The sequence below is a fragment of the Lygodium microphyllum genome, chromosome 28 (genome assembly GCF_053477565.2).
Source record: "Lygodium microphyllum isolate KBCC chromosome 28, Lygodium_microphyllum_v1.1.10, whole genome shotgun sequence".
Taxonomy (NCBI): domain Eukaryota; kingdom Viridiplantae; phylum Streptophyta; class Polypodiopsida; order Schizaeales; family Lygodiaceae; genus Lygodium; species Lygodium microphyllum.
In genome coordinates, this window is record NC_141162.1 from 69,029,745 (window position 1) to 69,047,496 (window position 17,752).

Below are 17,752 nucleotides of genomic sequence, written 5' to 3' on the forward strand. Positions count from 1 at the left end.
GGCGTTTAGATTTCAAGAGGGATCCTTCCAAAAAGAAAAACCAAATAAAATATGTAATAAAGAAATCAACAAAAAGGTAATAGTTGTCACAATCTTGTGACGCGCACCCTGTCTGATGCCCTGGATACTTTGGGATGGGACACCTTGGGGTAACTCAAAATTTAGGCTCACCTACTTTTCTAGCCCTATTTTGGGCCATCTCCGCCAGTAAGCGATGGAGCCAAACAACCTCCATAGCGGTAGAATATAGGGCCCGATACTCAGCCTCTGTAGAAGAAAGTGCCACAGTAGGCTGCTTCTTGCTGCTCCAAGAGACAGCACCGGATCCAAGGGTGAAAGCATAACCTGTAGTGGATCGTCTCGAATCCACATCACCTGCCCAATTAGAATCACTCCATCCAGAAAGGGTAATCCCATCTCCATACATGATCCCGAAGGATCGAGTCCCCTGTAAATAGCGAAGAACACGCAAGGCTGCCTGCCAGTGATCCTGTGTAGGAGTCTTCATAAAAGAAGACAACAAAGCTACCACAAAAGAGATATCCGACCGAGTGTGAAGTAGCCAGATGAGAGAGCCGACAAGGCACCTGTAACGAGTGGCATCTGTAAGGGGAACTCCATTTGCCAAAAGCTTGGACTCAGGGTCCATGGGGCAAGAAATAGGCCGACACGCGACCATACCAAACTCCGAAAGAAGCTCGGAGACGTACCTGTGCTGCGAGATAAAGATGCCCTGTGCCATCTGATAGATCTCCAATCCTAGAAAGAAGTGAAGGATCCCTAGATCCGTCATGTCAAACTCCTGCTGACGAATGGACCGAGTATGCTCCACCTGCTGAGTGTTGCTTCCTGTAATGATAAGATCATCGACATACAAAATAAGGAAAACAGAAAGAGAATCCACACCCCGTAAATAGAGGTTGGGATCATGAGCGGAGCGCGCAAAGCCACTCTGTAGAAAGAAGCGCTCAATCCTCTGGTACCAAGCACGAGGAGCCTGCTTCAGGCCATAAAGAGCCTTCCACAGTCTGTAGACATGATCCTCCTTCCCCTGCACAAGAAAACCAGGAGGCTACGTAACATAAATCTCCTCCTCAAGGACGCCATTCAGAAAAGCAGACTTGACGTCCATCTGATAAACAGGCCAACGGTGGTGAGCGGCAAGAGCCAAAAGAACTCGAATGGTGGACATCCTAGCTGTAGGAGCAAAAGTCTCGAAGTAGTCCAATCTTGCGCGCTGTGTAAAACCCTTGGCAACAAGCCTAGCCTTATGCTTGTCCAAGGAGCCATCTGCAAGATACTTGGTCTTAAAGACCCATTTTACACCTATCACCTTCCGTTTCTCAGGACGCGGTACAAGCTCCCAAGTATGGTTTTGCTCGATAGAATCGAGCTCGGCCTGCATAGCATGTCTCCAAATATCCTGTGCAAGAGCCTCCTCCACAGTGGAAGGCTTGGAATCCTGAAGAATCTAAGACATAAGAGCATAGTTCACACACAGTGAACTATCCCGCTGGGCCTGTAATTGAGCTGATCGACGTGGACCTGTAGAAGAAGCAGGAAAGTGTGTAACACCTGAATCCTGCATGAGCCGGCGATACCACAAGGGAATCCTAAGAGACTCCTCCTCCCGCGAGGGAGACCGTGTAGTCTCCGGAACCTGCCAAGCACCCATATCGGAGAGGGACTCCCCCTCATCAAATGAAGATAGATCCTCCGCACCTGAAAAAGGTTGTGTATCCCGAGAAGACTCCGAAGGGGAGGTGGAAGAGGTGGAAGAACTCGTAGAAGATTGAGGCACATCCACCAAAGGGGTAACAGAAGCCGGAGGAGGAGGAATGGGGGAGGTGCTAAGGGGTATCTTGGAAGGAAGAGAAGGTAGAGAAGGTGGGGGAAGGTCCGTTGATGTCAAAGAAGCACTTGTAATAGAACCATCAATCGGATCCTCAGAGGCCGAAGCCTCATCAAAGATCACATCCCTGCTCACCTCAACCTTCCGTGTCGTCGGGTCGTAAAGCCGATATCCCTTCGTGGTCGTGCTATAACCCACGAAGATAAGCTTTCTCGACTTAGAGTCGAACTTCGTCTTCCTCTTCTTCTTGTCCACATGGACAAAAGCATCGCACCCAAAGATGCGAAAATGGGACACGGAAGGCTTCTTCCCAAAGAAAGCCTCATAAGGAATCATGTCCTGTAAAGCCGAAGTCGGAGAGCGGTTGCGAATATGCACCGCTGTAGCCACCGCCTCACCCCAAAGGAAATGAGGAAGACTCCTATGCTCCAGCATAGATCGGGCCATCTCTACCATGGTCCGATTCGCACGCTCCACCACACCATTCTCGGATGGTGTGTTCGGATGGGAATACTCCACCCGAATACCATGATCCCTGCAAAACTGAGAGAAAAGGTGAGAAGTTAACTCGCCACCGTGATCAGCTCGCACGCCACGAACTTTGGAAGTTGTTTGGGTCTCCACAAACACCTGCCACTCGCAGAAACAGGAGTACGCCTCGCTCTTGAACTCCATGAAATAAGGCCACACATAACGACTAAAGTCGTCCACAATCAGCATCAAGTACCTGGCCTTCCCAAGGGAGGCCGTGCCCATTGGTCCGCAAAGGTCGGTGTGAACCAATTCAAGCGAAGAAGTAGCCCTCCTAGAAGCAACCTGAGGGTGAGGCTGCCTATGCTGCTTGCCCCTCAAGCAGCTAGGGCACAAAGTGTGAAGAGGAGGGAAATCTGGAAGTCCCTCCACCATCTTCCTCCGAGAAGACCGCCGAAGAGAATCGAGGTTCAAATGACCATACCGAGCATGCCAAAGCAGCCCAAGCTCATGGGAAGTCCTGGCAGCCAAGGCTGTGAGCGTATAAAGCCCACCCTCCTATGTACCCATCCAAAGAGCATCACCTGTAGAAGCATCCTCCACTGTGACTGCATCCTGAGTAAAAATGACTCGGGTACCTAGCTGAGCAAGGCCATGCACAGACAATAGGTTAAAACCCAAATCAGGGACATAGAGAACTTTGGCGGAGGAAGACCGCCTGTTAGAAAACATAGGTAGAGTCCCCATGCCTCGAACAGGAACTGTAGAATTATCACCAATGGTGACAGTACCCCCACGGGAACAAAGATCCTGAAGCCAATCCTGTCGGAAGGTCATATGTAAAGATACTCCACTGTCTACGAGCCAAGGCTTCTCCAGAGTGGTAGAAGCTAGGGCTGTATCCTCCTCAACAAAGACATGCACAAACGCAGACTCTGTCGTGGCTGGGGCCGCCTTCGAGTCCTTCTCCTTGGGCTTCAAATGGGGATACTTCTGCCAACACTTCTCCTCGGGATGAGTGCCCTTCCCACAGTGGGGACATTTGGGCTTCTTCTCCTTCGCATCCTTCTTGTCCTCCTCCTTCTTGTCCTTGGCCTTCTCCTTCTTTTGTTTCTTCTTCTTGCCGCCACCTGTTCCTACCGTAAAAGCCTTGGTGGAGCCACTGGCTCCCACCTCTTTGAGTCGCTCGTCATGCTCCAAGACAAGCGGGGAAAGTTCCTCCTATAGGAGTGTCTCACGGGTCCTCGAGGTGATGAGGCTGGTATAGAAGACATCATAACGGGGTGATGGCAGCTGAGTCAACAGAATCATCGCCATATCCTCAAACGATATCATACGACCAAGAGAGGCTAACTCGCCTCACATGTCCTCCATCTTCGTGATGTGCTCCTTCATGGAAAAAGAATCATCAAGACTGAGCATCCGCAACTTCTTCTCCAAGGAAATCTTGTGGACAAACGTCTTGTGCTAATACAAAGACGCAAGCTTCTTCCACGCTTCCGCCGCGGTCTGTAACCTGTGAACATGTACAAGAGCGGAATCATGTAGACTCATGAAAAGAAAGGAACGGGCTCGAGAGTTGAGCCTATCCCACAAGGCTGCACGGTCCATAGAGGTGCCATCGGACGAATCCACGGGGGGATGGTCGATGGCCGAAGAAACAAGCTCCCAAAGGTCGAATGTATCGAGGATGCATGCCACCTTCCACGACCAGAGGGAGTAGTTGGAACCATCCAACTTATCTTCCTTCGGAAAGGAAGGGAGAATCGGCACCTGAATGGAGGGAATCAAGGAAGGCATCCGCACATCTGAAGCAGTCTTCACGGAAGATATCTTTACGGTAGATGGAACCCTCTGAGATGCATGGACTAAAGAGGGACGAGTGCGAGGAGGCTCCTCCCAACGTCGAAACTCCTGATAATCCCGCCTCCGCTCAGAGGAATGATGAGAAAGGAGCTCATCCTCTGAGTCGTCAAAGCCTGAAAACTGGTAAGACATCTTCCAATCTGCAAAATACCAAAAAACCAAAGAAAACTGTGCCGAGCCGAAGTATGACCAGCAGTATGGTCACCAACCACCAAGACGCAGGCTGTGATAGCCTACAAACACCTGGATCTGCAAAACGCAAAGCTAACTGATGACGATCACCAAAAAAGAAGCCGCCAGCACCAAGACGCAACCAAGAAATGAGTCGCCAGCAGGAAATGTGCCGCCAGGAGTGGTAGCGACCATCAGATCTGCAAAACGCAGCCTGATGATGTGTCGCCCAGCAGAAGGAGGGACAGCCTCATGGAAAACGCAGGGAAAAAGGGTCGCTGGTTGACGTGGCAGCCTCGGAAGAAGGGGTCTACAGCAAACGCAGGAAGAAGGGCCTCCTACAGGGGCCGCCTGGGCAGTTGAAGATGGAATGACAGCAGCAGAAGTGAGGTATCTCTCCACCTGGTTATGTCCTTCGTGCTCTCAGTCAGGCGATGATACCATGTGAGAGTGCGCAACGGAAGAAGAACACGAACACAGAGGAGGGGAGAGAGAAAGCAGGGAATGAAGGAAGAAAGTCTGCACTGACTGAAATGAATGCTGAATACACTGAAATGGACTGATCAGTCCCTGCACGCAGCCCATAGCGTCAGTGAGGGCACCAGAACAGACTGAAAGCAATGGCAGCACCAATGCCGGAGTAGGAGAGGACGGAGAGTGTGCTGAACCTGCAGAAGACAATGCTGGAAATGACTGGGGGACTGCTATATATAGCCCCAGGCCAGAAAACTGGCCGACCTACCAAATCTAGCCGACTTGGCCAGATCTGGCCGACCTGCCCAGAAATCTGGACCGACTGCTCACCAAAAGGCCCAGTGTGGGCTGTGTGACTCTCGGAAGCTGAATGCATACAAAAACAGCAGCTACCAAGGTGACAGAGCTCCTCTGTCTCCTGTCAGACTCTGACACGAGCTCACAACCGGGAGATGACAGACTGAGAATGATAATAGAGCAGGCTAACAGAAGGAGCTAGAGAGTCTTGATCGAAATGAGACTTGGACATTGGTGGATCATCTGAGCCACAAGAAAGTTATCAAAACAAAGTGGATTTGTATGACCAAGCTAAAAGCTAATGGGACTTAGACATTGGTGGATCATCCGAGCCACAAGAAAGTTATCAAAACAAAGTGGATTTTTAGGACCAATCTAAAAACTCATGGGACTTTAGACAAGTACAAGGCTCGCCTTATCATACAAGGGTTTCGACAGAAGCATGACATTGATCATGAAAAGACCTTTGCCCCTACTGCACGCTTGACTTCCTTTCAGTTGCTACTCGCGCTAGCCGCTCACCACGGTTGGCCAATACATCAAATGGATGTCAAGAGTGTCTTCCTGAATGGTTTCTTGGAGGAGGAAGTCTATGTGGAGCAGCCACCGGGCTTTTCTTCAAGGAACCCTAGGGATAAGGTATTCCGCTTGCATAAAGCTCTTTATGGGCTGAAGCAAGCACGCAGTCTTGGTTCCATAGAATGGATGAGTTCTTGCAAACTCACGGATACCATTCTACCCCTTATGACCCAAACTTATATGTTCGATCTACTAAAGAGGGGGTTAGCTATATCCTGCTATATGTTGATGACTTACTCATCACAGGCTTAGATTCTACTGCCATACCAGAAATCAAAACTAAGCTTAAAGCTACATATGAGATGACAGACCTTGGTTTGTTGTCCTATCTCTTGGGGATGGAAGTAGTTCGTTCAAGGGGCTGTATTTTTGTGTCACAGCAAAAGTACACACTTCAGCTCATGGAATAGTACACTCCGGATCAGACACGACCAGTGGCCACGCCTCTAGATTCTACTGTCCACTTGTCGAATGATACCTTAGGACAACCCTTTGATGAACATACCTATTGTTCTGTTGTAGAAAAACTTATTTGGTTAATTCACACTAGGCCACATTAAGCTTATTCAATTAGTATTTCACAGCACCTAGGATGTCACATAGGATTGCATGTCTTCGTGTATTGCATTATTTGCAGTGTACTTATTCTTATGGCCTTACATATGGTTTTGGTTTATGTTTGTAGGGGTACACTAATTCTCATTGCGCAAGAGATCCTGACACCCGACGTTTCCATAGCGGCTAACTCTTTACCTTTGGCATGACTCCCATTTCTTAGTCCAACAGTAAGCAAGAGACGATGGCGGCTTCCACGGTCGAGGCTCAGTACCGAGCTCTCTTCAATGCCACCACCGAGGCCATCTATCTGAGGAGTTTACTGGCGGCGCTTCACTTTCTATGTGACTCCCACAGTTGTCTACTACGACAACCAAAGTGTCATCGCCCTTGCGGGCAATCCGATCATCACACCACGGACACAGCATGTGGGAGTCCACTTCCACTTTTCCAGAGAGCAGATTAAGCTAGGCACTATTCGCCTAATATCTTAACCAAAGCAGTCAACCGGCCGATTCTTCAGTACTTGCTACCCAAGCTTCGCTTGGGTACACCCTCCCCTACTTCTTCAGCTTGACGGGGAGAAGGTCTTCCCTCTTGCTTTCCCTTCTAGTTTGAGAGGGGGTGGCTTCTACTCTTGATGGTGACAGTGATGATGCTTACAATTTTTTAGGCATTACATATGTTTATTCTTTTGTATTGTATTATGGACATTTGTAACTTCATCCGCACTGTCATGATAACATGATTGTAAAAGGGCACTTGGACAAGTGAACAATTTCCCTGCAAGGGCACCGTCCAAGTGGCACCATTGCATAGCATATTGCATGAGTATGATATCTTACATCTCCCTTTGAATTACCCCATGCATTGGCATTCTATTCATGTAAACATACATTTGTGTGCATTTATCTCTTTTCAGTTGTTGGGAGTGGTCAACTCTAGGATCCACCATATTCGTGGCATTGCACATGTCAGTCTCCAAGACAATCTTTCCCTGCTTGCTTGCTTCCTTTGCTTGTTTTGATTGCTTGACATATTTGCTATACACCCACCCACCTTCGTCATTTTCTTCGTTACCGGCATCCAATATTGGCAGGGATAGTATGCTTGACTTGTGAAGGTCTTGGGTCTGCCCATCCCTTATCACTCTCCCGTTTGGGACATAGATACTCAATAGGATAAAAACTGATTTGAAACCCTCACTTAATGCTTAATCTATCAAACCTAAAAATCCCTCAAACCAAAAAAAAAAAGTCCATAGCTGATTCCATCCGCCTTTGTAGGGCTTGGTAGGCCACTTGGCAACCGACGTGCACCCTTTGTCCGATGCCTTGTCCTCTCTAGGATGATTACTTGAGCCCCTTTGGTAAGATAATCATTGCCTCTGTAGCCTTAGTAGGCCACTGAGTAACCAACGCACACCCTTTGTCCAATGCTCTGGCTACTTTGGGATGGGACGCCTTGGGGTAAAAGATAAACAAAGCAAGGGCTTAGTTGGCCTCTATTCTCATGGCACCGTTGTTGGACCTAAGAGGGGAGGGGGTATTGAGCTAAAAATGCATTACTTTACTTAAACAAACCTAAAACATGCTTAATTAATGAAGAACTCTTGTTTATTTCATAGAAACGCGATCCTAGAGAGTTTTTGTGTCCTACATGCACAAACCCTTTTGGGAGGGCCCAAACTTTCTATAAATAGGTATGCTATCCTCCATTCAGTCCTAATCTCGTTTTTGCAGATTTCACGTGTTTCAGCTTACTGCCCACACCCCGTTCGCGGAGGACAGTCTCAACCAAAGCTGTCCATTACTATCTACATCAGTTGGCGCCTGATTTCCAGCCCTCTTCTCGCAATTTGGAGCCGATCCCAGCCAAGTAACTGTTGTTCCTACACAAATCTGCTGTCGTATTGCCTGCCATGTCATCTGCAACCTGTGTTTGGCAGTTTTCTCTCGGCTCCAATTGTCACCCAGCTTCTACAGGCTGTCGCCAGACTCTCCAGCCTATGTTTGGTAGTTTTCTCTCTCCTGCAGGCTGTCCTGCCTGCGTTTTTAGTTTTTCTCTCCTCACTACTGTCTGCATCAGATCCAACTTCATTGCTGCGTTTGTTGGTATTCAACATCCAAAGGCTGCCTTGCTACGATTCAGGATCCGTTCAAAGTACAATACACTCTCCAGCTCATTACCCCTGCCCTGATCCTTGAGATACAGGAGTTTGAGGTTCAGTATTCATTCACTGCATAGTGTGTTTACTGCATAAGCATCATATATTCAGTAGTCATATCACTTCATTCATTCACTGTGTTCATTGTCTCTAAGTTACCCTAACCCTAACTGTGTTCTTTTATCAGTCTATGCTTTGTCATACGATTTCTGTTTATGTTTCTGTGTTAGGGTATTTCTTTACATCCTTGACATCGACCTCCCTTTCATATTGTACCTCTCCTTTACATTGCGTGATCACATTATCTTTGTAAAAGAGTGCTATCCGAAGGTTGCCTTGCTGTGATTCGGGATCCTTTCAAAGTACGACACTCTCTCGCTCATTACCCCTGCCCTGATCCTTGAGACACAGGAGTTCAAGGTTCAGTATTCATTCACTGCATAATGTTTTTATTGCATGAGCATCGTATATTCAGTAGTCATATCACTTCATTCATTCACTGTTTTCATTATCTCTCAGTTACCCTAACCCTAACTGTGTTCTTTTATCAGTCTGCGCTTTGTCATACGATTCCTGTTTATGTTTCTATGTTAGGGTATTTCTTTACATCCTTGACATCGACCCCCCTTCCTTATTGTACCTCTCCTTTACATTGCGTGATCACATTATCTTTGTAAAAGGGTGCTTGGGCAAGTGAACAATTTTTCCACAAGGAACACTATCCAAGTGGCACCTCGCTACATGTACATTCTCATCATGTAGCATTATTTTTTATATCTCATTGTGTAGAGCACCCCTGAGCAGATCCTAAGTTGTTTTCATCGATGATTCTTCTACCACCTTACCACCACACCTATATACTTCTTCATCCTTTTATTCAACATCAATACCCATGAGTGGTCGTGATAGCTCATCTATTTTATGATATGTTGAATCTAAAATTTTGTGATATATTAAATCTAATTATCCCTTTTCCTTCTCCCCTAGGACACAGTTACTTGACAAGCCACAAACCATATCTTTTCCTAAAAAAGGGGAAAAAAACAAGTTCAATGTGATTTCATCTACCTTTGCAAGTCCTTGTAGGCTACTTTTCCTTCTCCCCTGGGACACAGTTACTTGACAAGCCACAAACCATATCTTTTCCTAAAAAAGGGGAAAAAAACAAGTTCAATGTGATTTCATCTACCTTTGCAAGTCCTTGTAGGCTACTAGGTAGCAAATGAGCACTCTTTGTCCGATGCCTTGGCCTCTCTAGGATGATCGCTTGGGCTCCCATGGTAAGATAACCATTAATCTATAGCCTTGGTAGACTACTAGGCAACTACTAACATGTACCCTTTGTCTGACGCCTTGGATTTTGGGGTGGGACACCTCGGGGTTTAAAAAATGGGCTTGAGCTATTCTTCCAATCCCTTCACGCCTTGGATTTTGGGGTGGGACACCTCGGGGTTTAAAAAATGGGCTTGAGCTATTCTTCCAATCCCTTCTTGGTTCTAGTTTTGGGCATAAGGGGGGGAGTGTTGCGCTAAAAATGCAACAAACTGATTAGATCTTTAAAACACCTCCAAAAACATGTACATTACTAAAAATTTCATTAACTAGTGTGCAATCCTAGAGAATTTTTGTCTCTTAAGCAAAACCCTAACTTGGGAGGATCCTCCTGCATCTATAAATAGATAGATTGCCCACCATTCAACCCATCCTTGTTTTGCAAGTTACATCAATCCTTGCTCTCTTTGCTGTTGTTGGCGTCCTATTTCCAACCTGTAGCCCATCACCATTTGTTGTCCAGCCATCATCGACTGCAGCCCCTCCACCTAGTGCCTTTCCACAACCATTGCCAACAGTTTCTAGTTTCTGGTGACTGCATTTACTGGCCCAGAACTGCTGCATTTGATGTCCCAACTGGCCAGCTGCTGATCAATATTATCATCTGCTTCAGCCAGCTTGCGTTTACAATAGTGCAAGCCCATACACCCTCCTCTGACCCTTCTCAGCTGGTGCCCTGCTGTTTAAATCCTTGGTGAACTGTTTCCAACCTTGTTCGTGTGGTACACTGCTGCGTTTACCAGACTTCAGCCTCCAAACTACTGCTTTTTGGCAACCAGCCTGCTGCCCTTCCACATTCAGCACTCTTTCAACTCCATCTGGTGGTTACAACACTCAAGGTCCATCTCGGGTGGACATTACATTCCGACTAGAACCATTGCTCTGCCTTTGAGCATTTTGTACACTCTTTCCTGTTTGTGTTTTAATGTGTTGTGTTTAGGGTTTTGTGTTATTGTCTGAGTTATTGGGTTTCAGTCACATTCATACATTCTGTGTTTTCTCAATGCAAACCTTAGCTTATCTTCACATATGGTGCTTACCTTTCACACGGATTAAAGAGTGTATTCAGTGTTTGATATACTTGATTCTCTTTGAAACATATTAAAGAAATACAATAAGGGCACAAAAGTCTTTGGGCCAATGTGATGTTGGTGTCTTGGTGAATTTCTGCAATTCTGCAGAGGTAATCAAGCTTCCTCTATGTTGTGGCATTCTAATTTAAGTGGTAAATTAAACGTGACAATAAATGCATCTACTCCCTTTATTTACAAAAGGCCAGTTTCACCTCCTACCCTTGGAATTTGGTGAGAGTTGCTGTTTCTTGCAACTCCCACAGTGTTTTCTCTTGTGGAGGGTTTGCTCAAGTATGAATCCTCAAGAATCTTCTGCTGCAGCTCACTACCTTCCAAAATGCTGGTTTCATCATCCCCTACAAGGCTCTCATGATATCTTCTAGTTTCACAAAAGTCTAAGCTCTAGCCATTTTTATGCTCTAGGATTTTGAGATAGACCCAACCCATTGTGGACAACACCTCTTGTGCTTTTGCCCGTCATAAGATTTGTGCACTTTTGCCAACTCCCACAATCAGATTTAAAAATTACTCACTAGACATTGAGTTGATCAAAGATTGAAAGTTGCAAAACATAGCACCGCATGTTTGTAAACCCCAGTTGGAATCTTAAACAGAAAATTGTGGAGCTTTCACATGGCCTGTATAGAAGTAGTTATCCACTTAAGTCACGTAAGTGAAACAATCATAAAAACATTGGACCATTTTCTACATTAACAACTCACAGGCCTGGCCTCATATTTTAGACCTCGTTCCATTTGCCAACTCCATTTGTCTCAGTAATGTGTATTGAAAATTTATTCTTGTATGATAAGCAGTCATCAGCCATCACTATCCATGAGTAGGCCCACATAGATAAGATCAGCACAGTTCTAGGACCAAAAGTCAACCCCAGGAGACCAGTCAACCAGGCACCCAGTGCCACCCATTAAACCATCAATTGGGCCTCATTCAACAAGGCACCTGCCTATGAAATATGCAGCCTGTGTGCTTACCATTTTTCAGTTTAATGCCAAGCAGATACGAGAAAAGCACGCTTGAACATAAACCACCTAGCTTTTCTGTCCACAGAACAAGATCACGTTTAACTTTAGCTGTTCAGAACATGATACGCCTGAAAGGAGTAAGGATGGTATCAATTCACCACACCTGATGCATCTATGATGGGTGCGGGGACATAGTTTGATGCCTCCTCTTCTTCCATGTCAAACAGGCTTCCATTCTCAAACAGAGATGTTGATAAACCTAAGAATCCAATTGCTTATCAGAATTCTTGGACAAAACACCAAAAACCTTGTACAGGAGCTTCATCACTAGTGTAACTAATTAGACTCTGTGAAGATGATGCCAGACCTAGAACACAACACTTAAAACCATGGAATTTTTTAGTAAACCATCTAACAGCAAACAGCAAATTCTGTTTTTCTTTTTTCCTTTTTTTTAAGATGGAGTGACCTAAAAACTGGCATACATACAACTGTCCTTGGAAACACAAAGAAAAATGACCAATGTATTACTAGCACTTTTGTATTGGACAGGAAGAGGTGATCTATAAGTATTTTATTTCTACCATCTAATTGGGAATTCTCAAAAACCAACATTGCCTCCTAATGTATGAATGGTATAGTAGCTGAGTTCATGCCCATTAAAATAAGTGTTGCTGCCTAGATTGGATTGCCAGCTACAACAATGGCATGAAACCATGCCATACATTTTGTCATGTTATGCCACCACCTAGGAAGACAAGGCAAGTCAGAGGTGAAGGCATGATTGCACCCCATGCCTTATCCTCGATGTTCACACAACTGTTGTATTTATGATGTAATTATTTATCCTGGATTTTCATACAATCATTGTCTTCTGCATGCTCATACAACGATTGGATGTTCACAAGACCATTGTATTTATGATGTACTCGGTTGCTCTTCGTTGGGCCTTCTTTGTACTTTGCTATAACCTTAGGAATATTCCTGAGCTGTGATTGATAGAATTCTCTTGTCTCGGGAAAAAAGACAAATCTGTACTGACCTAACATCTTTTGGGAACCATTTGTCCCATCAGAATCTTGTTTGGAATCAAGTACATAGTCCGAGAGAGTTTCCCACAAGTCACTTTGAGAGCCTCCTGTTGCGTGCACCTTAATTCCACTTTTCCTTTTCTTGTCGATCACAAGAGCGAATGCATTGATGCAGCTCAACATATGAACGCTGTCAATGCCCATCCTGGTTGCCCTAAATACTTGTGATATGCAGGAGAATGCGCAGGGAGGAGGACGAGCGTAACCAAGATCATCCTGAGCTTCGAGCTTGCCTGCAGAGTAGTGGCACGGCCCTGCCAACGCGACTTCCATCGCTCCACGTTCCCCTGTCATTTCAGCAGCTAAAGTTTTTATGTCTTCCAATTTTTAGACTGCTAAGCCTTGTGCAGTAATGAGTTTGGCAAGTTTTTATTTTGAAAATATTCAAATATCAGATTATTTTTATTTTTATTTTTATGCTTAAACTAGCGTTAAAATATCAAATAATTCTTTAAACTAGTAAGGCACGTGCACTCGGGAGTTTGGCAATTTTTTATTTTGGAAATATCAAATATCAAATAATTTGTTTATTTTTAAACGAGCTTTAAAAATATCGAGTGATTTTTTAGACCTTTTATACATGGGCAATCAAGAGCTTGGCAATTTTTCATTTTGGAATGTGATCACAAATATTTCCTCAGTGTTCACTTTTCAATCTTCTTCTTGAAGACAAGCGTCTCACCTAAATTTTACTTGTTTTTAGATGTGTACTAGTTGTTGCAAGTAGGTTGACATGTGCAACCATGTTTAGGTAGTGGTATTGTGTTTGTTTTTAATCCAAGTGCTTGATTTTGAGGAACGTGGAGTGTGCTTTTCTTTTTGTTGCTCGAAAATCAAAGTTGAATATGCAGTATATTAAAAGAGAACACATCAACAATTCTAGTTTTTCTTAAATTAAGCTCAGTGTCAATAGTTTAAGTAAATGATGCATCATTCCAAGACACCAAAGGATTGTTGAGAATCATCGTCAGTCTAAATGGAGAATCCTTTTTGTATAATTTGGCAATAGTGTTCCGATCTTTATTTGCATGAAATGATCCACATTTTGTTATTACAATGTCAACCATCTCTTGGTTGGATGCAAGGATGAAGATTGTGCTTGATAGCGCCATTGGAACTTGCATTCATTCCATACAATTAATCACTTGTTTGTGAGACTATGGTATGATGCTACGTTGTGACAACTCAACAAGTTACGCATATTGTCAATATGCCGTGCTACTTGTATGTTCAATTGCACAATATTATTTAAATCATATTAACTTGTGGCACATGGTTTTAGTGATTTTTTTGGAAGCCATAGTTTTTCTTTTCCTAGAAGATCTTAATGAGGCCTTGTAATTTTGCATTTGCATGAAATGCATTGTTGTTGTGTATTTTATTAATATATCAAGGTATATTTTTTCATGAAACAATACCATTCTATGTATGAATATTGTTTTACATATTAATATCTATGTTTGAGAAAACTATACTAATTTTTAACCATATCTAAGTAAAATAAAGTGTCTCTTTCTGCCTATGTATTAGATGAATATTAGATGAAGAACACTCACAAATTTTGGAGCTAATGGATTTAGCTAGAAACTTCTTGTACAAGGTGAGACATTGTGTTGATGGATAGCACCTTGCAAAACATAAAACCAAAATCAGAAAGTTGCTTGGTCAAAATCTAAGACATGGATCCTCGTGACTTTTACATTTCACTTTTTATTTTGGTTAATGCTTATAACTTCATAAAAGCACAGCCATAACACAAAAGCACATAAACATGTAGCATGTAGAAGAGCTAACATAGATCTCTTAATTATTTTATAATTATAAGGGGAAGTGTCATTCCCAATCTTTTGAAAAGATCTGCACTTTTTTTTAATTTTCTTTACTATTGATTATGAGAACAAGAAAAATAGAGCTAATCAATAACATACTTATAATCATCGATGATTAATTGACTATAACAAAGATGGCTAAACTAATTGTGATAATAACAAAACAAATTACTAACTAACTAAAACTAAATTGAACTAATCACCAATTACTGAACTAAACTAATGGGTATATAATTGTAAACTAACAATAAACTAATAAATAATTTAAACTAGTTTTTAATTAAACTAATTTGTAATTAAAACTATATAGCTATAAACTATTAGCTATAAATATAAACTAAAACTAGACCAATCACTACCTAACTAAAACTAAACTAAACTAATTGCCAATTATTGAACGAAACTAAGGAGTATATAGCTATAAACTAATAAATAAATTAAACTAATCTTGAATTAAGCAAATCCCTAATCAAAACTATATAATTATTAACTATAAATATAAACAAATAGCTAATTAATAATTTTTAGCTAACTAAAACTAAACTAATCACTAGTTACACTAAATTAACTAACAAGATTGTTAATTAAAACTATATAACTCTATGTAACTAATTAAAACCAATCAATTGCCAAAACTAATATAAACTAATAATTAATTAATGATCACTAAGTGACTAAAACTAAACTAAGCACTAATCACACTAAATTAAACTATCAAAAATTTTAATTAAAAGTATATAACTAAACATCACTACTTAAAGCTATCAATCACTAAAACTAATCAATTACTGAGACTAATCAAATGCACTAATCAATTTCTAAAACTAAATAAGTAATTAAAATTTAAACTAATTGATAACAATCATTAACTACTACACAACGATAAAACTAACTAATTGCTAATATGAACCAACCAATGCTAACAACAAATAACTATAACTAGTGAACAACAATAAAAGTTCATTCAATCACTAAAAATTATAATTAATTAACTTAATTAGTCGATCAATGCTAACAACAACACTATCTAATTACCGACGATAACTAATTAACAATGAATAACATTTCTACTCACTAACTTGCTAACCAAAATTAATGACAAAGGCACAAAGGAAGATGACTAATGGGAATGGCACAAAGGATGTACCCTAAAGTAGTTTGAATTCCCAACTCTTATGAGCATTGATGCATCATGTGAAAATGTGAATGTTGATGTTGATGCACAACATTTCGGCACCTTGCCTTTGCTTTATAGTATTTTATGTACTAAAAAACACAAAGTGTAAAGCAACAATGTCAAAGGAAGAAAAATAATAAAAAATAAGAATAACAAACAACAAAACAATGGAAAAAATGGAGAAAGTGATTTTATCTCAAAAAAAGGAGAGGAAATACAAATCAAAATCAATATGTATCTACTCGTGCAAAAAGCACTTTCCATCAAATGGAATGAAGAATTTTAGGTATGTTTCTTAGTGGAGATTAGTGTTATCCTCTTTATGAATAATGCCTTGTAGAATAAAAAACAGTCATGTCAAAAAGTTGTTTAGAACCCCAAAAGGTATTACCTTTGTCATTATAATGTATTTTTATATAACAATTACATAAATACAAATAGAAAACCATATTACTTAAATAGCAAGATGAAGAGTTGGCACAAGTCTCCTTAAATTTTCATAATTATAAGGGACATGGTCATTTTTCCATATGATAGAGGTATATCTTATTCTATTATATTTTGTATCGGAAGGAAATGTGGCTTTATGTAAGTTGAAAATTTGGAGTTTCTAAAAGTGCATCCAACCTTGAGATAGGACTAAGGTTGTGAAGACAATATTCATTATTTGGCTATCACTACCCTATGAATATAACAACGAACCAACATGTCATTCAACATGCACGAGGAATGAAATTTGATTAACATTACAAAGATCAAAGTTAGGCAAAAACAATGTTGAACATGGAAAAACACACAAACATGGAGAAACAGTCATTGGCTTGAATCCCAAATTATCACAAAGAAAAAGGCAAGCAAAAATCTAAGAGTGAGAATAAATATTGATCTATAGAGTTGAATTATTCTCTAGTCAATAGTTTAATTGAGGTCGACCTTTGTCACATAAAACTACCAACTATAAGAGCAACAAAACTAGAATGTACCTTGGATTAGTAGCAAATATACCAAGATTATGCTAATTTGAGACACAAAGTACAATAGCCCAAACCAAGTAGAACATCGCTTATAATTTGGTTTTTTGCATATTTACCCCAATATATATAAGACATAACTTCATGGCTTTGGCACTTATCATGCAATTTTTATTTATAGTCGTGATCATGTAAATCTCCTATTGAGCTCTTCTTTCTTTTTTGTAATATGAATATTAATATTATTGATAATTTATACATCTATCTCCCAAAGTGGACAATGATGAAATATTAGACTAGCTTTCTTAAAAGCATATGTATTGGCTTAACAACCTTATCTTTAATAACCATTCTTTTTAATAGCACTTGGGTCATCTCAAAGATCTCCCTATACAAGATGATAATAACCCCTTTGGCAAACTCAACTCTCCATGGACAACATTTCTGAATGTTCATATCATAAGTACTCTCAAAATGGACCAAACTCTCTCTAACACCTCATTCATATTGCCTCTATCGCCTAGCAACATCTATTTCTAGTAAACATTGCTATGAAGATTGATCCTTTTCATCACACTCTTGATTTTATTCCATAAATCATGTGCTTCTATGTACTTCCAAAATAGGTGCTTTGCATCCTCCTCCTCCCTTCCACATAGGGTGCAGAGGGGAGACACATTCCTAAATTTACAAATGTGATCTTTCTTGGCTAGTTTCTTGGCAACCACCCTCCATAATAAGACATTCAACCTATAAGATGGGTAGCATACAAGGCCTTCTTAAGTAATTTTTTCCATGTGAGCATAGTTACCCTAGGATCCTCTTTCTTCCAAGATTCTCCAACTACAAGATACCACCGAGCAT

General features: G+C 41.7%; 1 protein-coding gene across 11 annotated transcripts in view; it reads right to left on the reverse strand.

The window, feature by feature from the left end:
- The window catches only part of LOC148011570 (uncharacterized), an 89,216-nt gene extending 75,978 nt beyond the window's left edge, over positions 1-13,238 (reverse strand). For 9 of the 11 annotated variants that reach the window (XR_015689344.1, XR_015689345.1, XR_015689343.1 and 6 more), the window contains exons 1-3: positions 12,863-13,238; positions 11,984-12,079; positions 11,830-11,895 (exon numbers count right to left, since the gene is read on the reverse strand). Coding sequence is in view for 5 of the 11 variants with exons in the window: in XM_087670534.1 (XP_087526660.1) it covers positions 11,830-11,895; positions 11,984-12,079; positions 12,863-13,205 (505 nt within the window). In the remaining 6 variants the exon portion in view is untranslated. The remainder of the gene's footprint in view (positions 1-11,829; positions 11,896-11,983; positions 12,080-12,862) is intronic. The other 2 variants (XM_087670536.1, XM_087670535.1) reach the window with 1 other exon arrangement.
- Positions 13,239-17,752: the final 4,514 nt, after the last annotated feature.